Source organism: Octopus sinensis, linkage group LG3, assembly GCF_006345805.1.
Source record: "Octopus sinensis linkage group LG3, ASM634580v1, whole genome shotgun sequence".
In the NCBI taxonomy this organism is placed as follows: Eukaryota; Metazoa; Mollusca; class Cephalopoda; order Octopoda; family Octopodidae; genus Octopus; species Octopus sinensis.
Window position 1 is genome coordinate 42,597,439 of NC_042999.1, and position 20,000 is coordinate 42,617,438.

At 37.1% G+C, this 20,000-nt stretch overlaps 1 protein-coding gene across 3 annotated transcripts in view; it reads right to left on the bottom strand.

Moving 5' to 3' along the window:
* LOC115209440 (kinesin-like protein KIF6) overlaps positions 1-20,000 on the bottom strand; it is a 301,512-nt gene that overhangs the window by 152,501 nt on the left and 129,011 nt on the right. For all 3 annotated transcript variants that reach the window (XM_036500945.1, XM_036500944.1, XM_036500946.1), the window contains exons 11-12: positions 17,159-17,349; positions 15,827-15,932 (exon numbers count right to left, since the gene is read on the bottom strand). In XM_036500945.1, coding sequence (XP_036356838.1) covers positions 15,827-15,932; positions 17,159-17,349 — 297 coding nt within the window. The remainder of the gene's footprint in view (positions 1-15,826; positions 15,933-17,158; positions 17,350-20,000) is intronic.

Genomic DNA, 20,000 nt, shown 5'->3' on the forward strand with positions numbered 1-20,000 from the left:
GACCATCAAGTCATCCTTAAGGAGGAATGATGACTTGGCATGGTAACTTTGATGAAAGTGTAAAAGAGTTGCACACCGCCAACCTCACGCTCTTGTCTTTAACCCTCTTCTATTCTGGAGCAAAACCAGGTAAAGACAACTAAAGACAGAGGCTGATTCATTCAATGACCAAGACATCTTACTTGCCTCATCTTGATCCCTGCACTCCACAATGCATTGCTGCAGTCACCTTTCTCTCTGTTGAGCACTGAATGTTTCTTTCTCAGAGTCCGTTGGATCCAGTCCTCACGTGTATAGGTAGTCAAGCCTTCACATGCTAATTAACTCATGGCAGGGACCCTGACAGGTTCTACAACACCGGGTCATAGTAAACCTGAGAACAATAGTGGTCAAGAAATGGTCCTACTCTCCTCAACACTCTGGACCTCCCAAACCAGGACCCCACTATAAAATGCAGGACACAGTGAAACATAAAAAGAAAAAAACATTCACACACACAAATCCCTACACATTTTTCTTTTGTTCTTCCTTTATTTTGTTCCTCTCAATCCTTTCTGTCAAGCTCAGAATGTCAAAGACTTTTCCATTTTTTCTGAGCATCAAACACACACACACACACACACACACACACAAATACACAAACAACAGGTTTCGTTCAGTTTCCATCTTCCCAATCCACACACAAGGTATTGGTCAGCTTGGGGCTATAATGAAAGACATTAGCCCAAGGGGCCAAGCAGTGGAACTGAACCCAGGACCATGAGGGTGAGAAGCTATCTTCTTACCAAACAGTCAAGGCCACACTGTACATGTACAATAATAAAAAAAATTTCTATAGTCTCACCAACATTCTTTTTCAATAAAAGATGGCAGAAGCAAAGAAAACTGCTGGAATGAGGCCTTAATTAATTAGCAAGGAAAGACAAACAGAAGAAATTCTGTAATTATGGCTGGAGATGAAAAGGTTCCTTTACAACTATATGATTCTAGGTTTGATCTTGGTGTGCAGCAGCCTGGATATTTCATTACTAGCTCTACTAATTAAGTGAAGATGCATGGCTCAGTGGTTAGAGTGTCAGGCTCACAATCATGAGGGCCAGTCTGGTGGTACTGGCAATGGCCAAGCTTGAAATGGTGTTTTTTACATGCCACCTGCACAGGAATCAGTCCAGCAGCACTGGCAACTATCTCGCTCAAATGTTTTGTTCCCGTGCCAGTAAGGCGACGCTGGTAACGATCACGCTCAAATGGTGCTTTTAATAATAATAATGATAGACAAACAAGAATGCCTAATAATTGACGTGGAAGTGCCAGGAGATCAACATATCATCATGAAAGAAAGAGAAAAGTTTGATAAATATGGAGTCCTGAGAATTGAGATTGCTAAGATGTGACAGCCACAAGAGTTGAACATAAAGGTTATCCCTACTGTCATTGGAGCATTGGGTTCAATACCACCCAATCTGAAAAAAACATCTGAAAACTTTAGAAATACCCTACAATCTAGGTGTTTTCAAAAGTTGGCATTACTTCGAACTGCATGCAAGAATAGCATAAAGTACTGTCTGTCTGAGGTCCTTGTTGTGAATTGCCAAACAGTACAAACCCCAGGTAGGTACAAAATTTTCAATCAACAATCTCACAATATAGTATGCTGTGCAATGTCTATAATAATAATAATAATAAGAGACTATGGAAAGTGCAAGCAAAATGTTTCCCAGTATTTATAGACGCATTGGAAATTATCCCTAAAGATCTGAGCAGATGGATAGAAGAAATAGGTATAAAACCCAGTTTAGTACAGCTGCAGGAAACAGTGTTATTAGGGACAGCTAGAATACTTAGGAGGGTTCTTGGCATCTAAGTTTATTTGCTGTAACCCAATAGGAGGGTTCTTGGCATCTAAGTTTATTTGCTGTAACCCAATAGGAGGGTTCTTGGCATCTAAGGCGAATTGTAGCACGATGTTAAGATTCTTTTCTTTTCCAACAGTCTAATCTGTTGAGCGTATATGAATAATAATTATGATAATAATAATAATTATAATAATAATAAAAATGATAATAATAATAATAATAATAATAATAAAAATAAAAATAATAATTATTATTATTAGTAGTATTGTTGTTGTTTTTGTTATTATTATTATATAAATATTTGCTTATACTGTTTTCTTTTCACTTCTCATGTTTCATCACATGCATTCTCTATTTATTTATTTATTTGTTTATTTACTTATCGTTTGTTTATTCATCAAGGCTGTTTTTCTTCATCTTACATTAAATAATGCTTTTTCTTCCCCCTTTAGCACATATTTACTAATTTTTGTTTGCAGTGCATTGTTTTATGAGTTCTTATGAATCAACTTTGGTTTGTATGCTCATTTGCACTATATACATAAGCATGTGTGTGAGATTGTGTGCGTGTGTGTGTGCATGCACACACACACGCACACACACACACAAACATATATAAGTATGTATGTATTACGTCTGGGGAGAGTCATAATGTCTTCATGCTTTATTATCCAACACACTCACCAGTTCGATTTCCATTCATTTATATTTTTGCTTCTAAAACTTTTCATTGCTTTTGCAACCTTGTCAACGGATGTTGACTCTTTCTCACTCTCTCTCTCCATATATATATATATATATATATACTTTATTTAAAAGCAGCAGAAATTCAACAAAACCTGTTACTTGGAGTTTCACGTTCCCGTTAGTTGAATTTCTGCTGCTTTTAAATAAAGCATATCACTCTACCCCTGGTATTTGAGTACTCTTTTTTTCCACCTTGTTTCACATTTATGTGTTTACTCCGGTATATATATTATATATATATATATATATATTATATATATATATATATATATATATCATCATCATCATCGTCTAACGTCCGTTTTCCATGCTAGCATGGGTTGGACGGTTCAACCGGGGTCTGGGAAGCCAGGAGGCTGCACCAGGCTCCAGTCTGATCTGGCAGTGTTTCTACAGCTGGATGCCCTTCCTAATGCCAACCACTCCGTGAGTGTAGTGGGTGCTCTTTACGTGCCACTGGCACAGGTGCCAGGGGAGGCTGGCAGCACCCACAATCGGTTGGTGCTTTTTACGTGCCACCAGCATGGAAGCCAGTCATGGTACTGGCATCGGCCACGTTCGGATATATATACATATATATATATAGCATTTTGGAGGAAATGCTTAGTGGTATTTCGCCTGTCGCTACGTTCTGAGTTCAAATTCTGCCAAGGTCAACTTCACCTTTCATCTTTTCAGGGTCAATAAATTAAGTGCCAGTCAAGTACTGGGATCGATGTAATCAACTATCCTCCTCCCCACAAATTCCAGGCCTTGTGCCTATAGTAGCAATGATTATTACTCATATAAGATACTAAGATATTACTTGTTATCTGCAAGTAATAGATGCATTCCATTAAACTCAGCCCATAAACTCAAAATAAAGACACATTCATTCATTCTGAAGGTATTTACTTTTCCAAAGTCAATAGCCACTATAATATCAGCAAAGTTATGTGTAGCAGCGTACACTACACCAACTTCATGGTATGTCTATTGAATATCTTATTATATCTGTTAATAGAGGGAAAGTGTTTAATGCCTTAAAGACTATTTTTCGGATATCTGTGGATGAATTCCAAATGGAGCATTGTGTGTGTGTGCACATGCATGCTCACACACATTGTTCATTTGTAGACAGGTTCAGTAAATGAAAGCACTCAATACATTTGAGAGGTGTGAATATTTTCTTTGTAGTATAAGACTAAGGCTTGCCAAATATCTTTTTCTAACATGAAATTTTAGTTGTTGCGAACAAACTCTTAAGATATGGTATATAAAGTATCCTTGTTTGTAAATATCTGTGTGTGTATGCATGTGTGTATATATATACATATATATATATACACACACACATGTGCATACATATATATATATATATATATATATATATATATATATATAGTTTATAATTAATATATAGATATTATGCATTACATTACACATACATATATATATATATATATATATATATATACACACACACATACATATACATCATCTTAATCCTCATTTTTGTATATATGTATAGACATGTATACATATACCAATATAATATATATATACATATATGCACAAATATATGTGCATGTATATATAAACAAACAGATATATATAGATAGACACACAGTCACACACACATATTTATACAAAGATAGATTTTCATAGATAAAATAGATATAAATTTATATATAAATATATTTATTTTATAATGTATTAACATACATTTTTTTTTTCTTTTTATTTATTTATTTATTATTTTTTTTTTTTTTTTGCTTTCAACTATTATGAATTATTTGACTTATTCCTCATTTTTCTCCACTCCTCAGTAAGAAATATTTTCTTTTAGCAATCCTTCAAGAGATAATTCCATCATTTTTTACGTCATTTCATCTTTTAATATTTTTTTTCGATTTTTATGAATTTAATAATTTTTTTTTTTTGTTTTTAAAGTTAAACTCAAAGGAAGTGCAAATTTTCTTTTCTGCATTCTTTTTTTTTTTTTTTTCTAACTTGCCTTTGTTATTATGAAATAATAAGCAGCATGACAGAGAGAAGAGTATGATTACACATACGAAAATTGGCTTTGTGCATACGGAAAGATGGATATTTCTGGAAAGAACTTTTCATAACCAACCAAGGAAGAAAGAAACTAACAAACATACCTCTCTAACACTCCCCTCCTCAACGCAGATCTTTTATTTCTGATTTTCATCAAGTCATAATATATACATACATGTGTGTGTGTGTGTGTGTGTGTGTGTGTGCATGCATGCATATGTGTGTTACACATACACACACACACACACATACCTATATATATGTCTATATAAATATACCTATATATATGTCTATATAAATATATATATATATATATATATTATATATCTATTTATATATGTATATATATATATAATATATATATAATATATATATATATATATATATATATATATAGAAAGAGAAAGATACATATGTATACACACACACACACACATACTTATATAGGTATTATTAAGTTTATTTGATGACACAGACTTCAAAAATTTTCATTTATTTTATTGTATCGTTTTGTTTTTGTTCAATATCTTATTTATACATTAATATTTTATTGAAGTTTTTTATTGTTGCTATATTTTTATATGCGGAGAGATTCGTTTTTATTGCTTTTTTAATAAACTTTGATTTTGAACTATTATAATATTTATATATAGATATATAAATATTTATATATGTGTGTGTGTGTGAATTTATATTTATATATATATATATATATATATATATAAACACACACAAAAAAAGAAATTGATATTTTTCAAAAAATATGATGTATAAAACTTAGCTAAAATTACAGCTAATATTTGCTAAGTTTGGAATTTACACACACGCACATACACAACACAAGTATACGTGTGCACACACACACTCTTTCTCTCTTCTCACCTCTATACACAGATACATAGGTATATGTGAATATATGTTTGCATACATGTGTGTGTGTATATATATATATTTTTACATATATATATACACACACACGCATATATATATATATATATATAGATAGATAGATAGATAGATAGATAGATAGATAGACAGATAGATAGATGGAGAGAGAGAAAGATACATTCATATAAATATATAAATATATATATATATGTGTATGTGTGTGTTTGTATATATATATATATATATATATATATATTATATATATATATATATATATACATACATATATACACATACACAGACAGACAGACAGACAGGGACTTATATTTATTTATGCTCATATACATAAAAAAATATAAATCCTGACTTTATTATAGTCCATTGTTATTGTTCATGTTGTAGACATTGAATAATTAACTCACTGATACAAGGAGAACAATGCCAGAACAATAGTCACAGAGAGCGGTGGACAACAACCAAGAAGAAAACAAAATGGATAAAAAAAAAATATAATTAAACAGAACAAAAGCACTGCCAGTCATTCCTGTTAATGGAATTAGAAAAGGGTAAAATCACAGCAAACAGAGATTGTGACATTTTGTTTAAATTTTTTGCGGATAGTATTTCATTTTAACAATACTGTTGATCATGGATCCTCTATCAATATCATTGAACCACGTTCTCATTACATTGAGGTGAAAGTGGCTGAGTATTCCATAGACACATGTAACTGGCCCTCCATCGGTTACAACGACAAGGGTTACAGTTGATCCGATCAATGGAACAGCCTGCTTGTGAAATTAATGTGCAAGTGGTGTAGGAGTGGATGTGTGGTAAGTAGCTTGCTTACCAGCCACATGGTTCTGGGTTCAGTCCCACTGCGTGGCACCTTGGGCAAGTGTCTTCTACTATAGCCTTGGGCCGACCAAAGCCTCGTGAATGGATTTGGTAGACGGAAACTGAAAGAAGACTGTCATGTGTATATATCTATATATATATATGTATGTGTTTGTGTGAATGTGCTTTGTCCACCCCAACATCACTTGACAACCGATGCTGGTGTGTTTACATCTCCGTAACTTAGCAGTTCGGTAAAAAAGACCGATAGAATAAGTACTAGGCTAACAAAGAATAAGTCCTGAGGTCGATTTGCTCGACTAAAGGCGGTGCTCCAGCATGGCCACAGTCAAATGACTTAAACAAGTAAAAGAGTAAGTGGATGAGCACTCTACAGACACATGTACCCTTAATGAAGTTCTCAAGGAGAGTCAGCGTGACACAGTGTGACACGGCTAGCCCTTTGAAATACAGGTACAACTCATTTTTGTCGGCTGAGTGAACTGGATCAACATGAAATAAAGTGTCTTGCTCAAGGTCACAATGCAGCACCGGGAATTGAACTCATGATCTTATGAGTGTGAACTGACTACCCTAACCACTAAGCCTCACATGTACTGTTAACATAATTCCCAGACTGAATCAGTATGACAAAGGATGGAACATCTATTTTTTTTCCTTCTTGTAGTCAGGAGGGGTGGCAGTACCCATAATCCTTCAAGGATGACAGTGACTTGTAAGAAGGGAGCAAGGAATGTATCCTTAAGCTGAAGACCTGACTCAAATCCTTATAACAGTGTGGACTCCACTAAAGGTACACAAAGTGCCAGATAATGGTGTTAGATTGGGTGACAGACTAAGTTGCCTCCACTCCCCACCCAGTCACATCTTCACTATTCTCTCTCTCTCTCTTTCTCACTCTCCTCTCTCTCACCCTCCTCTTTCTAACTCTCTTCTCTCTCTCCCCACTCAAGGTAATCATGTTGCCTCTCTAATACAAGACTCTTTTATCTGTTCCTCATTACTACTCTAAACCTCAGTTGAAGGGGTGTTGTCTTGCAAGCTAGTTAGTGACCTTGCTGCTACTGGTGCCACATAAAAAGCATCCTGTAAAGTGGTTGGCATTAGGATGGGCATCCATCTGTAGAAACCATGCCAAAGCGGCCAGCGGGGATTGGTGCAGTCTTCTGGTTTGCTGGTTCCTGATGAACCATTCAATCCATGTTAGCATGGAAAAATGATGATGATGATGATGGTGGTGGTGGTGGTGGTGGTGGTGATGACGATGAAGGTGACAAAAACATACCACGGTGTGATATGAACTGATAAAGCAAATAGTCAGAACAAATATCACAAAGCATTCAGCCCATGACCTTACATATCATCATCATCATCATTATTTAACATCTGTTTTCCATGCTGTTGTGGGTTGAATGGTTTGACAGGATCCAGCAAGCTGCTAACTGTGCCAAGTTCCAGGGTCAGTTTTGGTATGGTTTCCACTGCAGGATGTCCTTCATAAAACCAATCACAATACATATATATATATATATATATCAATCTACTGCCCTAGATCTGTATTTTTTTTACTCTGAAAGGATAAAAGGTGAAGTTGACCTCAAAGAGATTTGAACTCAGAGAGCAGAGACTTGAAACATATACCACATAGTGTCCTGTCCAGTACTCTGTCAATTCACAACATATGATGCTGGTACAGTCTATCTGACAGGTTTCCACAAGGTCCATTTCTTGTTGCAGTGTAGTGACTTTATGCCTCAATGGTCCTGAGAGCCATGCCAGTGGAGTTCAAGCTCCTGGTAGGGTCTGCCATGCTGAACAGATCAGAGGATTGAGACCAAATCAATACGGGTCATCTCTTCACAAAAGTAAAATAGGGTTTGCTTAGGGCCAACACCCCCTACCAAGAAAACAACAGTCACAGAATTATTGAATGTAATTCAAAACCAACAAGAGCTGAGAGAGGAAGACCATCTCCCAAGTAAATACAGGATGCAGTGCAGCAAAATCTGAAAGGATACTGAGGCAGAGGTTGATAAAGTAGGGATCCAACTGGACAGATGTGTAGGTATATAGCTCAGTGGTTAGAGCGTTGGGCTCATAATCATGAGGTAGTGAGTTCGATTCCTGGATCAGGCTGTGTTGTGTTCTTGGGCAAGACATTTTATTTTGCATTGTTCCAGTTCATTCAGCTGTAGAAATAAGTTACAATGTCACTGGTGCCAAGCTGTATTGGCCTTTGCCTTTCCCTTGGGTAGCATCAGTGGTGTGGAGAGGGGAGACTGATATGCATGGGTGACTGCTGGTCTTCTATAGACAACCTTGCCCAGTTGTTTATGCCACTGAGGGGAACATTCTAGGTACAATCTCATGGTCATTCATGACCGAAGGGAGTCTTTACACACATACATATATATAGATGCATAGTTCAGTGGTTAGAACATCAGGCTGACAATCATGAGGTAGTGAGATCAATTCCCAGACCAGCTTGTGTTTTGTGATCTTGAGCAAGACACTTTATTTCATGTTGCACCAGTTCACCCAGCTGTAGAAATGAGTTACAATGTCACTGGTGCCAAGCTGTATAAGCCTTTGCCTTTCCCTTGGATAACATCGGTGGTGTGGAGAAGGGAGGATGGTATGCATGGGCAACTGCTGGTCTTCCATAAATAACCTTGCCCAGACTTGTGCCTCGAAGGATAACTTTTTAGGTCTAATTTCATAGTCATTCATGACTGAAGGGGTTCTCAGTCAACTGGAGCAATGCAGGAAAGGGAGCCCAAAGTTGAGAGCAGTGGAGAAAAGTCATTGAAGAAGTAACAATCTATTTAACCACATAAATGCTTCACTATCAACTAGAAGGGGTCAATGCTGAACCTTTCAGTATTTATATCCTTTGCATTTCTGTGCTATCAGGTCAAGGAATGATTCTCTAAGAAACTCTTTCATCATCAGCATTTAGTGTCTGCTTTCCATGCTGGTATGAGTTAGAGGGTTTGAGTGAAACTGTTAAGCTGGAGGGCAACAACGGTTCCAATCTGATTTGGCATAGTTTCTACAGCTAGATACCCTTCCTAATGCCAACCACTCCAAAAGTGTAATGGGTGCATTTTACATGCCAGTTATGTGACACTGGCATCAGCCATGACTATAATTTCACTTGGCTTGATGGGTCTCCTCAAGTACAACATATTGTCAAAGGTCTAAGTCACTTTGCCATGTAATTTTTATGGGAGGATATAAAAGAGGTTTCTGGTTGCTAACTTTTGGGTATTTATTTACGAGTAGCCATCTTGTTTGCTGAATGCAGGCAAGCTCACTGCACACATCTGAGCCCTCAGAAAGTAAAAAGTCAGAACAAAAGCCTCCAAACATTTTATCCAACACTCTAAAGTTCCCATCGATCCACAGAATCAATAATAACGATAGAAAAAATGTAAAACAAAAACAGAAGTTAGAATTGAAACTCAAATTAAAATTCAATAAAGTAACTGAAACTTAAATTCATTTTTTTTTTTCATAAATTTCAATAAATATTATCTTTAAACCAAATTGTTTTTTTTTTTTTATCAGAATCAGATTTCAATTACATATCTTTTCTTCAACATGATTTTGCTTTCAGTTCTATATTTAAGAGATGAGGAATTATATACATTATTTACATATGCCCATGGGCATATGGCATAGTGGTTAAGAGCGTGGGCTACTAACCCCAAGATTCCGAGTTCAATTCCAAGCAGTGGCCTGAACAATAACAATAATAATAATAATAACATCGTAATTTCCCCAAGACACCTGAAGAAAGCTGGAGGGTATATCAGCCGAAACATTGTGTTAACAACAGACAAGATGAGGACAAATATCCGTCCAATGTAAATAATGTAAATAATGTACATAATTCCTCATCTTTTAAATACGCTCCAGGTATTTAAAGGCTTTAATAAGCATTATCAGCAGTAAATTCACAAAATAGTTGAATCATTGAACAAAATATTGTATAGAACTGCATTATCTAATTGGTACGGAGCCGCCAGCATGGCCACAGTCAAATGACTGAAACAAGTAAAAGAGTAAAAGAGTAAGTTAGTATAAGTTGGACAGGGTGCCAGAGACCATTCACTTCTAGGTATGAGTAAAGGTGCATGGCTTAGTGGCTGGGCTATTCAATTCATGATTGTAAAGTCATGAGTTTGAAAACTGGTGGCGCACTCTGTCCTTGAGCAAGTCACTTTATTTCATGTTGCTCCAGTCTACTCAGCTGGCAAAAATGAGTAATGCCTGTAATTCCGTGTCACATTGCATCTCTCTATACACATGTCTGTGGAGTGCTCAGCCATCATCATCATCATCATCATTTAACGTCCGCTTTCCATGCTAACATGGGTTGGACGATTTTGACTGAGGGCTGGTGAACCAGATGGCTGCACCAGACTCCAATCTTGATGGCAGTGTTTCTACAGCTGGATGCCCTTCTTAACGCCAACCACTCTGACAGTGTAGTGGGTGCTTTTTACATGCCACCGGCACAGGGGCCAGTCAGGCGGTATAGGCAATGACCTCGCTCGAATCTTTTTACACATGTCACTGGCACAGGTGCCAGTAAGGTGACGTTGGTAGCGATCACGCTCGAATGGTGCCCTTTTACATGCCACGGCATGGGGGTCAGTCAGGTGGTACTGGCAATGATCATGCTCGAATCTGCATGTTAATTTCATGGGCAGGCTGTTTTGGAACCCGCGTCATCATAACCAATGGAGTACCCGTCCTAGATATGTCAGGAGACCACAACTTGCTTGTATATTTTATTTTGACAATAGGTTTCTGAGTGTGAATGCTCTTCCTATCACCCACTACTTTACAGAGAGTATTCAGCACATTTTATCATGGCACCATCACTAAAGGAGCTGTCATATCCTCAGTAACATAGCATACCCCACTCTTTACAATACATTTTCTTCACTTATTCACGAATCACATAGACATAAAATTAGTAAATATAATACAATAGAGGAGTCACTCCAAAATGCTCTAAATATTGTCTGTTATATATGTTCACCTTGGACTAAATTGATCAATGATCTTTAACACAGAGTAAATATATGACTGTGTAGCTGAGAAGCTTGCACTTACGGGATTTAGGCTTCAGTTAAATTTTTTCTGCAAAAGCCTCATTTTAGTCAACAAGTTCCAGTCTGATTTGGCATGGTTTCTGTAGATAGATGCCCTTCTTAATGCCAACTGCTGTACAGAGTTGTTGGGTGTTTTTTATATGGCAGCACAGGTGCTTTTTATGTAACACCAGTACAGGTAACTTTTATGTGCACCAACACAGGTACTTCTTATATGGCACCAGCATGGGTGTATTTTACATGGCATCAACACTGGTCCCAGGTAACTTTTATGTGGAGCCAGCACAGGTGCTTTTTACATGGCCTTGGTAAGGGGCTCTTGCAAGGCAAAACCCCCTTCAGCTGGGATGGGAGCATTAACAATTCTGCTATTATGGATGGGGCTTCACAGCAACAGCAAGGTGCCAGATATTTTGGGGTCCTTTTGACAATAAAAGAGCATTTGACAATTAAAATATTTGGTTCAACAAAGTTACTATCTGACTCGTTACAAGCATGGAAAAATGGACATTAAAATGATGTTATATATCAGACAGATAGGGGAACAGAAAGATTCTGCTAACTTCCAAGCATCACATCAACTAGAAATAGAACAAAAGGCCAAAATTGAAACAGTCTTTCTTTTAGATGATCCTAAAATCGTAAAGGTGATGATGACCTTTACTGAAGATTTTAGATATCAACGAGTTAAGCTTCCCCGCCTACTTTGAAGACCAATCTTTTTCAATAGGCTGGGTATAATTAGCGAATAACAGCCTTTGATTCACCAGCTACAAACACGAGCCAATTAGGAATCATCTTTGCAGTTATTCATACTGCCAAATCTCGCTTAAATCACATGCTACCATCATAAAATTATAAGGAAATATGGGAAACATAACCCTACTCAAGAGAGTCATGCTTTGGTCTACTTCATCAGGAATGACCTGATCAAGCAGGTCTATGATCAAAGGATTCCAACACACACACACACACACACAGATACAGGTACACACATGCACACACACACATATACACACATGCACACACATGTATTGACAAACTAGAAACAGAAACACTAAAGACAAGATAGAATGACCCAGGATGACCAGGACATAGAATGGTTTGAATGAACAACAGAACACACCTGAGTGAAGAATGCAAATTTAAAAAACAAAAAAAAAACTGTGGTTAACGACCTTGCTTTGCAACCACATGGCTTTGGGTTGGTTCAGTCCCACAGTGGTTCAGTCCCCATGAGCAAGCATCTGCTACTGTAGCCTGGGCTAATCAATACTTCATGAGTAAATTTGGAAGATGGAAACTGTGTGGAAGCCGGTTGTATATAAGTATGTGAGTATACAAGTGTGTGTGTGTGAATTTGTAGTTGTCACCACCACCACCACTGCTGTTGGTTTGTTTATGGCCCTGTAATACAACAGTTCAACAAAAAGAAAACCTACAAAATATGAACCTGACTTTAAAAATTAAGTCTTAGGGATCAGGTTAATCCCTCAAGGTGGTGCTCCTGCATGGCCAGGGTCCAACTATTAACACAAGTAAAATAATTTAAAAAAAACATAAATTATGGCCTTTAGATATTGGAAATTCTAACTGCAAAGTTAGTAAAATATAAAAACAACAGGTGAAATTTTCAAATGAAGTCTCATTTTTGTTATCTAATATATTTTATACTTCTTTTTATGCTGACCAGCTTTGATAATGGACGGAGTCAACAACTTACTCGAAGAGGTTGCAAGACGCAATGAAAATTTCAGAAAAAAATAAATGCAGGAGTGGTTGTGTGGTAAGTAGCTTGCTTACCAACCATATGGTTCTGGGTTCAACCCTACGGCGTGGCACTTTGGGCAAGTGTCTTCTACTATAGCCTTGGGCCTACAAAGACTTGTGAATGGATTTGGAAGACGGAAACTGAAAGAAGACGATTGTATATATGTATGTATATATATATATATATATATATATATATAATATATATATATATACATGTATGTGTGTGTATATGTTTGTGTGTCTGTGTTTGTCCCACCAACATTGCTTGACAACTGATGGTGGTGTGTTTGCGTCTCCATAACTTAGCGGTTCGGCAAAAAAGACCGATAGAGTAAGTACTAGGCTTACAAAGAATAAGTCGTCGGATCGATTTGCCCGACTAAAAGCAATGCTCCAGCATGGCCGCAGTCAAATGTCTGAAACAAGTAAAAGAGTAAAAGAGTATGCCAAACAAGATGCTTAGCAGCATTTTGTCCATCTTTATACTGTGTTCAAATTCTGTGAGGTTGATTTTGCCTTTCGTCCTTTCAGAGTCAATGAAATATGCACCAGAGGAGCACTTGGATCAATATAACCAACTAGTCCCCACCCCAAAATTTCAGGCCTCAAGCCTATGGTAGAAAGGATTATTTTACAGCCAGATACCCTTCTTGTCACTAACCCTTGCCTATCTCTATATATATAAAGCTGAAGTTGTCTGTGTATGGCAGGTTTGGTAGCCTTCAACTAACACTATCTCCTCCGTGACCCTGCGGCGCAAGTTGACCAAAATTGAGAGTATGATAGAAGAAGGCTTGCTCTTCCTTCCGTAGAAGAAAAAAATCAAATCGGACCATGTTAACACCAAAAATTATTTACATCAAAAAGGTGCTTTCTTTTCTATGAAAATCCTTATTTTTTATGATTTTTTGACTGCTGTGTCACCATTTTTCGGTGTATTTCAACCAGAAAAATGTTCACTTAAAGAGAATAACAAGCTACATAATGCAAAATTTTTACTTTTCAAAAATTCCAATTCTAAAGGGTCGAAACAAACCTGAGCAACATTGGGTGATACTACTAGTTTTCAGATAACGGTGCTCTTACTCCACATATCTTTGAAAGCACAAAGTCACCAGACAATTTGTTGACAGGAGAAATGAATGAGAACATCACCACCTGCAAACCCAGCAATTTTTGGAGATATATACTCTTTCAAGTACCCAAGTACCCCAAGTACCCCGGATCCCAGAACGTCCCGCTGTGCTTGAGGAGACCTGTTGAGTCAAGTACATGAACATGAACGTCGAAATAAATATCAATGGAAATAGTAGTTGTGATGCCTGTGTCGGTGGCACATAAAAAGCAGTATCCGAACGTGGCCGATGCCAGCGCCGCCCCGACTGGCTTCTGTGCCGGTGGCACATAAAAAGCACCATCCGAACGTGGCTGATGCCAGCGCCGCCCCGACTGGCTCCTGTGCCGGTGGCACATAAAAAGACCATCTGAACGTTGCCAGCATACACATGCCTTGGCTGGCTTCCATGCCGCTGGCACGTTAAAAGCTCCAACCGATCGTGACCGATGCCGGACCCCCCCTGGCACCTGTGCAGGTGGCACGTAAAAAGCACACACTACACTCGCGGAGTGGTTGGCGTTAGGAAGGGCATCCAGCCATAGAAACTCTGCCAGATCAGACTGGAGCCTGGAGCAGCCCCTGGCTTCCCAGACCCCGGTCGAACCGTCCAACCCATGCTAGCGCAGAAAACGGATGTTAAACGATGATGATGATGATGATGATGATGATACAAATGTAAGCAAGCACAAACACACAAGTGCACACACACACACACACACACATGAATGAAAATATAAACATGATAGGATACTTTCAATTTCTGTCTCTCAGATCCCCTCACAGGCAAAGGCTATTGTAGAAAACACCCAAGATGCATCATAGTGTGAGACTGAACCTGAAACCTCTTGATTCAGAAACAAACCTTTTAATCCCACAGCCACACCTGTACCTCATTCATATATCAGAATCAATTAGGGAAACAGGAAAAAATTTTAAACACCCCTGAATCTTAAATTGAAACTCAAATTAAAATTCAATAAAATAACAGAAACTTAAAAAATACTTTTTGAAAAATCTCAAAAAATATTATTTTTAAACCAAATATTTTTATCTTTTTATCAGAATCAGATTTCAATTACATATCTTTTCTTCAACGTAATTTTGGTTTATGAAAATGTTTCAGACTTGTAACTAACTAGACATGTCACAAACAAAAAAATTCTATTAATTCAAATTAAAACTGCCACATCTATAAATTTTATCTAAATGTTTTCTTATTAAAAGCTTCACCAAAAAAGTATAGAACTGAGCTATTTATTGAAAGCTCTGAAATAGTCAACCTTAATCATATGTATTAGACAAGTAAAACAACACAAACCACACTGACACACATACACCTGTACACATGTACCTACACACACACAGAGGTATATATATATATATATATATATATATATATGTATATAATCACAAGAATTTACCTTTAATATATCGAAACACTTCTGTATTTTCCGCATGTCAGCTCCGACATCTAAGACTGCCTCCAATTCAGAATCTTCTAAGTAGTGGTTTACTAAATCTATACATCTCAAAAACAAAATGGTTGGATGATTTTAATTACTTTTGAGGTTACTGAAATTAATTGCTTTCCAAAACGAAATTCAGGAGGAAAAAAAAAATAACATATAAACAAACAATTAAAAATAAACAAATTTATAAATAACTAAAAAAAAGAAAAAGAAATAACAGCCTTAAATCTGCCATATTTTTCACAGAGACTCTATAAAATATTTTCCTACCCCCAATATATTGCTTGTAAGGTTGCAGAAGTTAATTAGAACTTCTGAATAAAAACTGTAGGTGCGACATAATAAATTGGTATAAGATTTCATGAAAATGTATTTAAATTTGTTCAAATTGAAGCAGCATTGCTATAAAATTAACGAGTCTTTACTGTAACTTGTATTGAAAGGTATCAACTCCATTTCTTCTCGTAAATATGGAAGAGAGAAGGGTGAGCTCTTCTATGCTAACGAGCTTGAGGTAAAACTTCATGAAGATGAAGTTGTTAGTAGTGACCCTTTCACCTGCTAAAAAACACAGCTTTGTTTTTTGCTTTGTTTTTTTTTGTTTTTTTTAAATACTAACTACATAAAAATTTTCTAAAAATATCATTCTTGTAAGGTTGCAGATGTTAATTAAAAATGTTTGACTAAAGACCTAGGTGATGTAATATAATGAATTGGTTTAAGATTCTAGGAAAGTGGATCTGAATTTGTTTGGAATTTCAACCAAACCAACAAAGAAACAAACAAAATGCAATACATGTATCATCATCATCATCATCATCGTCGTTTAACGTCCGTTCTCCATGCTAGCATGGGTTGGACGGTTCGACCGGGGTTCTGGGAAGCCAGAAGGCTGCACCAGGCTCAAGTCTAATTTGGCAATGTTTCTACAGCTGGATGCCCTTCCTAACGCCAACCACTCCGTGTATGTATGTGTATATATATATATATATATATTTATATATATATATATACATATATATATGCAATACATATATATATATACAAACACAGAGGGAGAGAGAGATAGACAGACAGACAGACAGACAGAGAAAGAGAGAGGGGGAGATACATATATATATACATCTCATTTACTCTTTTACTCGTTTCAGTCATTTGATTGCGGCCACACTGGAGCATTGCATATATATATGTATGTATGTATGTATGTATGTATGTATGTATGAGGAGGAGGGGAGGAGGAGGTGAGAGAGATAGGGAGTGTAGAAGTGTGTTTATACTTACTGCTGTACCTCTTCAGATGTAAGTTCGTCCTCCCGTATATCTCCGGTTCGTAGGGCTAACTCCTCTTTCAGTTGGTTAACTTCTTTCTTTAGTTTGGAAATCAACAACTTTGGATCAAATTCCTCATTTAGAATGGCCTCATTCTTGATGAGTGCCACTCTCTGGGCAAAACGGCAAGTAGAGATTGATTCCTGAGGGGCAGCAAAATGAACGGATTGATCAATAAGTAACCAAAAATAAAATAAAGACTAAAGGATACTAATAATTGTAATGTTATCATTTACTTGTTTCAGTCATTCAACTACGTCCATGCTGGAGCACCCCCTTGAAGGATTCAGTTGAATAAATTGTACTTACTTTCAAGCTTAGTACTTATTCTAGCAGTCCCGTTTTCTGAAATCCTAAGTTTCAGGGATGAAAACAAACCAACATAGGCTATGTAGTGATAGTGAGGGACAAACACACGCACACACACAGACATATCTATGCGTCGTTCTGTTTATATGCTAACATCACTTGACAACCGGTATTGGTTTGTTTATGTCTCTGTAACTTAGTGGTTCAGCAAAAGAAACCAATAAAATAAGCACCAGCCTTTCAAAAAAAAAAAATGTACTGGGTGTCAATTCATTTGGCTAAAAATTCTTGAAGGTAGTACACCAACATGACTGCTATCCAATGATTGACATAAGTTAAAGATGAAAGATAAAATATAAATATGAGTGGCTGTGTGGTAAGTAGTTTGCTTACCAAACACATGGTTCCGGGTTCATTCTCACTGCATGGCATCTTGGGCAAGTGTCTTATACTATAGCCTCGAACCAACTAAAGCCTTGTAAGTGAATTTGGTAGATGGAAATTGAAAAAAGCCCATTGTATATATGTATATATATATATATATGTATGAGTGTGTGAATGTTTGTGTGTCTGTGTTTGTCCCCTCAACATTGCTTGACAACCGATACTGGTGTGTTTACATCCCCATAACTTAGCAGTTCGGCAAAAGAGACCAATAGAATACATACTAGGCTTACAAATAAAAAGTCCTGGGGTTAATTTGCTCGACTAAAGGCAGTGCCCCAGCATGGCCACAGTCAAATGACTAAAACAAGTAAAGGAGTAAAATATATACATAGGCGCAGGAGCGGCTGTGTGGTAAGTAGCTTGCTAACCAACCACATGGTTCCGGGTTCAGTCCCACTGCGTGGCATCTTGGGCAAGTGTCTTCTGCTATAGCCCCGGCCGACCAATGCCTTGTGAGTGGATTTGGTAGACGGAAACTGAAAGAAGCCTGTCGTATATATGCATATATATATATATATATATATGTATGTGTGTTTGTGTGTCTGTGTTTGTCCCCCTAGCATTGCTTGACAACCGATGCTGGTGTGTTTACGTCCCCGTCACTTAGCGGTTCGGCAAAAGAGACCGATAGAATAAGTACTGGGCTTACAAAGAATAAGTCCCGGGATCGATTTGCTCGACTAAAGGCAGTGCTCCAGCATGGCCGCAGTCAAATGACTGAAACAAGTAAAAGAGTAAAAGAGTAATAGGCGCAGGAGTGGCTGTGTGGTAAGTAGCTTGCTTACCAACTACATGGTTCCGGGTTCATTCCCACTGTGTGGCACCTTGGGCAACTGTCTTATACTATAGCCTTGGGCCGACCAAAGCCTTATGAGTGGATTTGGTAGATGGAAACTGAAAGAAGCCTGTCGTATATATATATATATATATATATATATATATATATTATATATATATGTGTGTATGTGTGTGTGTATATGTCTGTGTTTGTCCCCCCAACATCGCTTGACAACCGATGCTGGTGTATTTTCGTCAACGTAACTTAGCAGTTCATTTGACTGCAGCCATGCTGGAGCACCACCTTTAGTCAAGCAAATCAACCCCAGGACTTATTCTTTCTAAGCCTAGTACTTATTCTATTGGTCTCTTTTGCCGAACTGCTAAGTTACGGGGATGTAAATACACCAGCATCAGTTGTCAAGCGATGTTGGGGGGGACAAACACAGACTCACTAACACACACAACATACATATATATATATATATATATATATATATAATATATATATATATATATACATATACATATATACGACAGGCTTCTTTCAGTTTCCGTCTACCAAATCCACTCACAAGGCTTTGGTCAGCCCGAGGCTATAGTAGAAGACACTTGCCCAAGGTGCCTCACAGTGGGACTGAACCTGGAACCATGTGGTTGGTGGAATTTATAAATATTTAATACAACACTACGTACATTTCCACAGATCAGATAATTTTAACACCAAAGTTGGTATCCTTGGGATTAGTACAGCACAGCCCATATTATCGTGTGCATCAACAAGGATCCATTTCATCAGGCGATACTGTATCATTGGAAGAATCACAGAGGGATGTTTATCCCATCTTGCCAGTATGAGGGTCAATCTAGCTGTATAATCTATACTGTACTAATCCCAAAGATACCAACTCTGGTGTCAAAATCATCTGATCTGTGGAAACTTATGTTGTGATGTATTAAATATCTATAAATTCCATCCTGTTATTATTGTATTTATCCCACATTACATCGGTATAACAATGATGCAACTCCGAAAATCTGACTCGCTAGTCAGTATCATTAAACGGTAGCTGGCATAATGAAATAGGAGCTCTATTTGCATGCCCCTAATGTTACTTAAATGAATTTAAAAGATATGTGTGTACAGTATCAAGCAAAAAATGAGAACGATTAATAATGATAATGAAATTAATGTATACAGTGCTCAGGTGCACCACAACTTGTCAGAAAATGCGTATAAAGTACATGCAGTAATGTACAA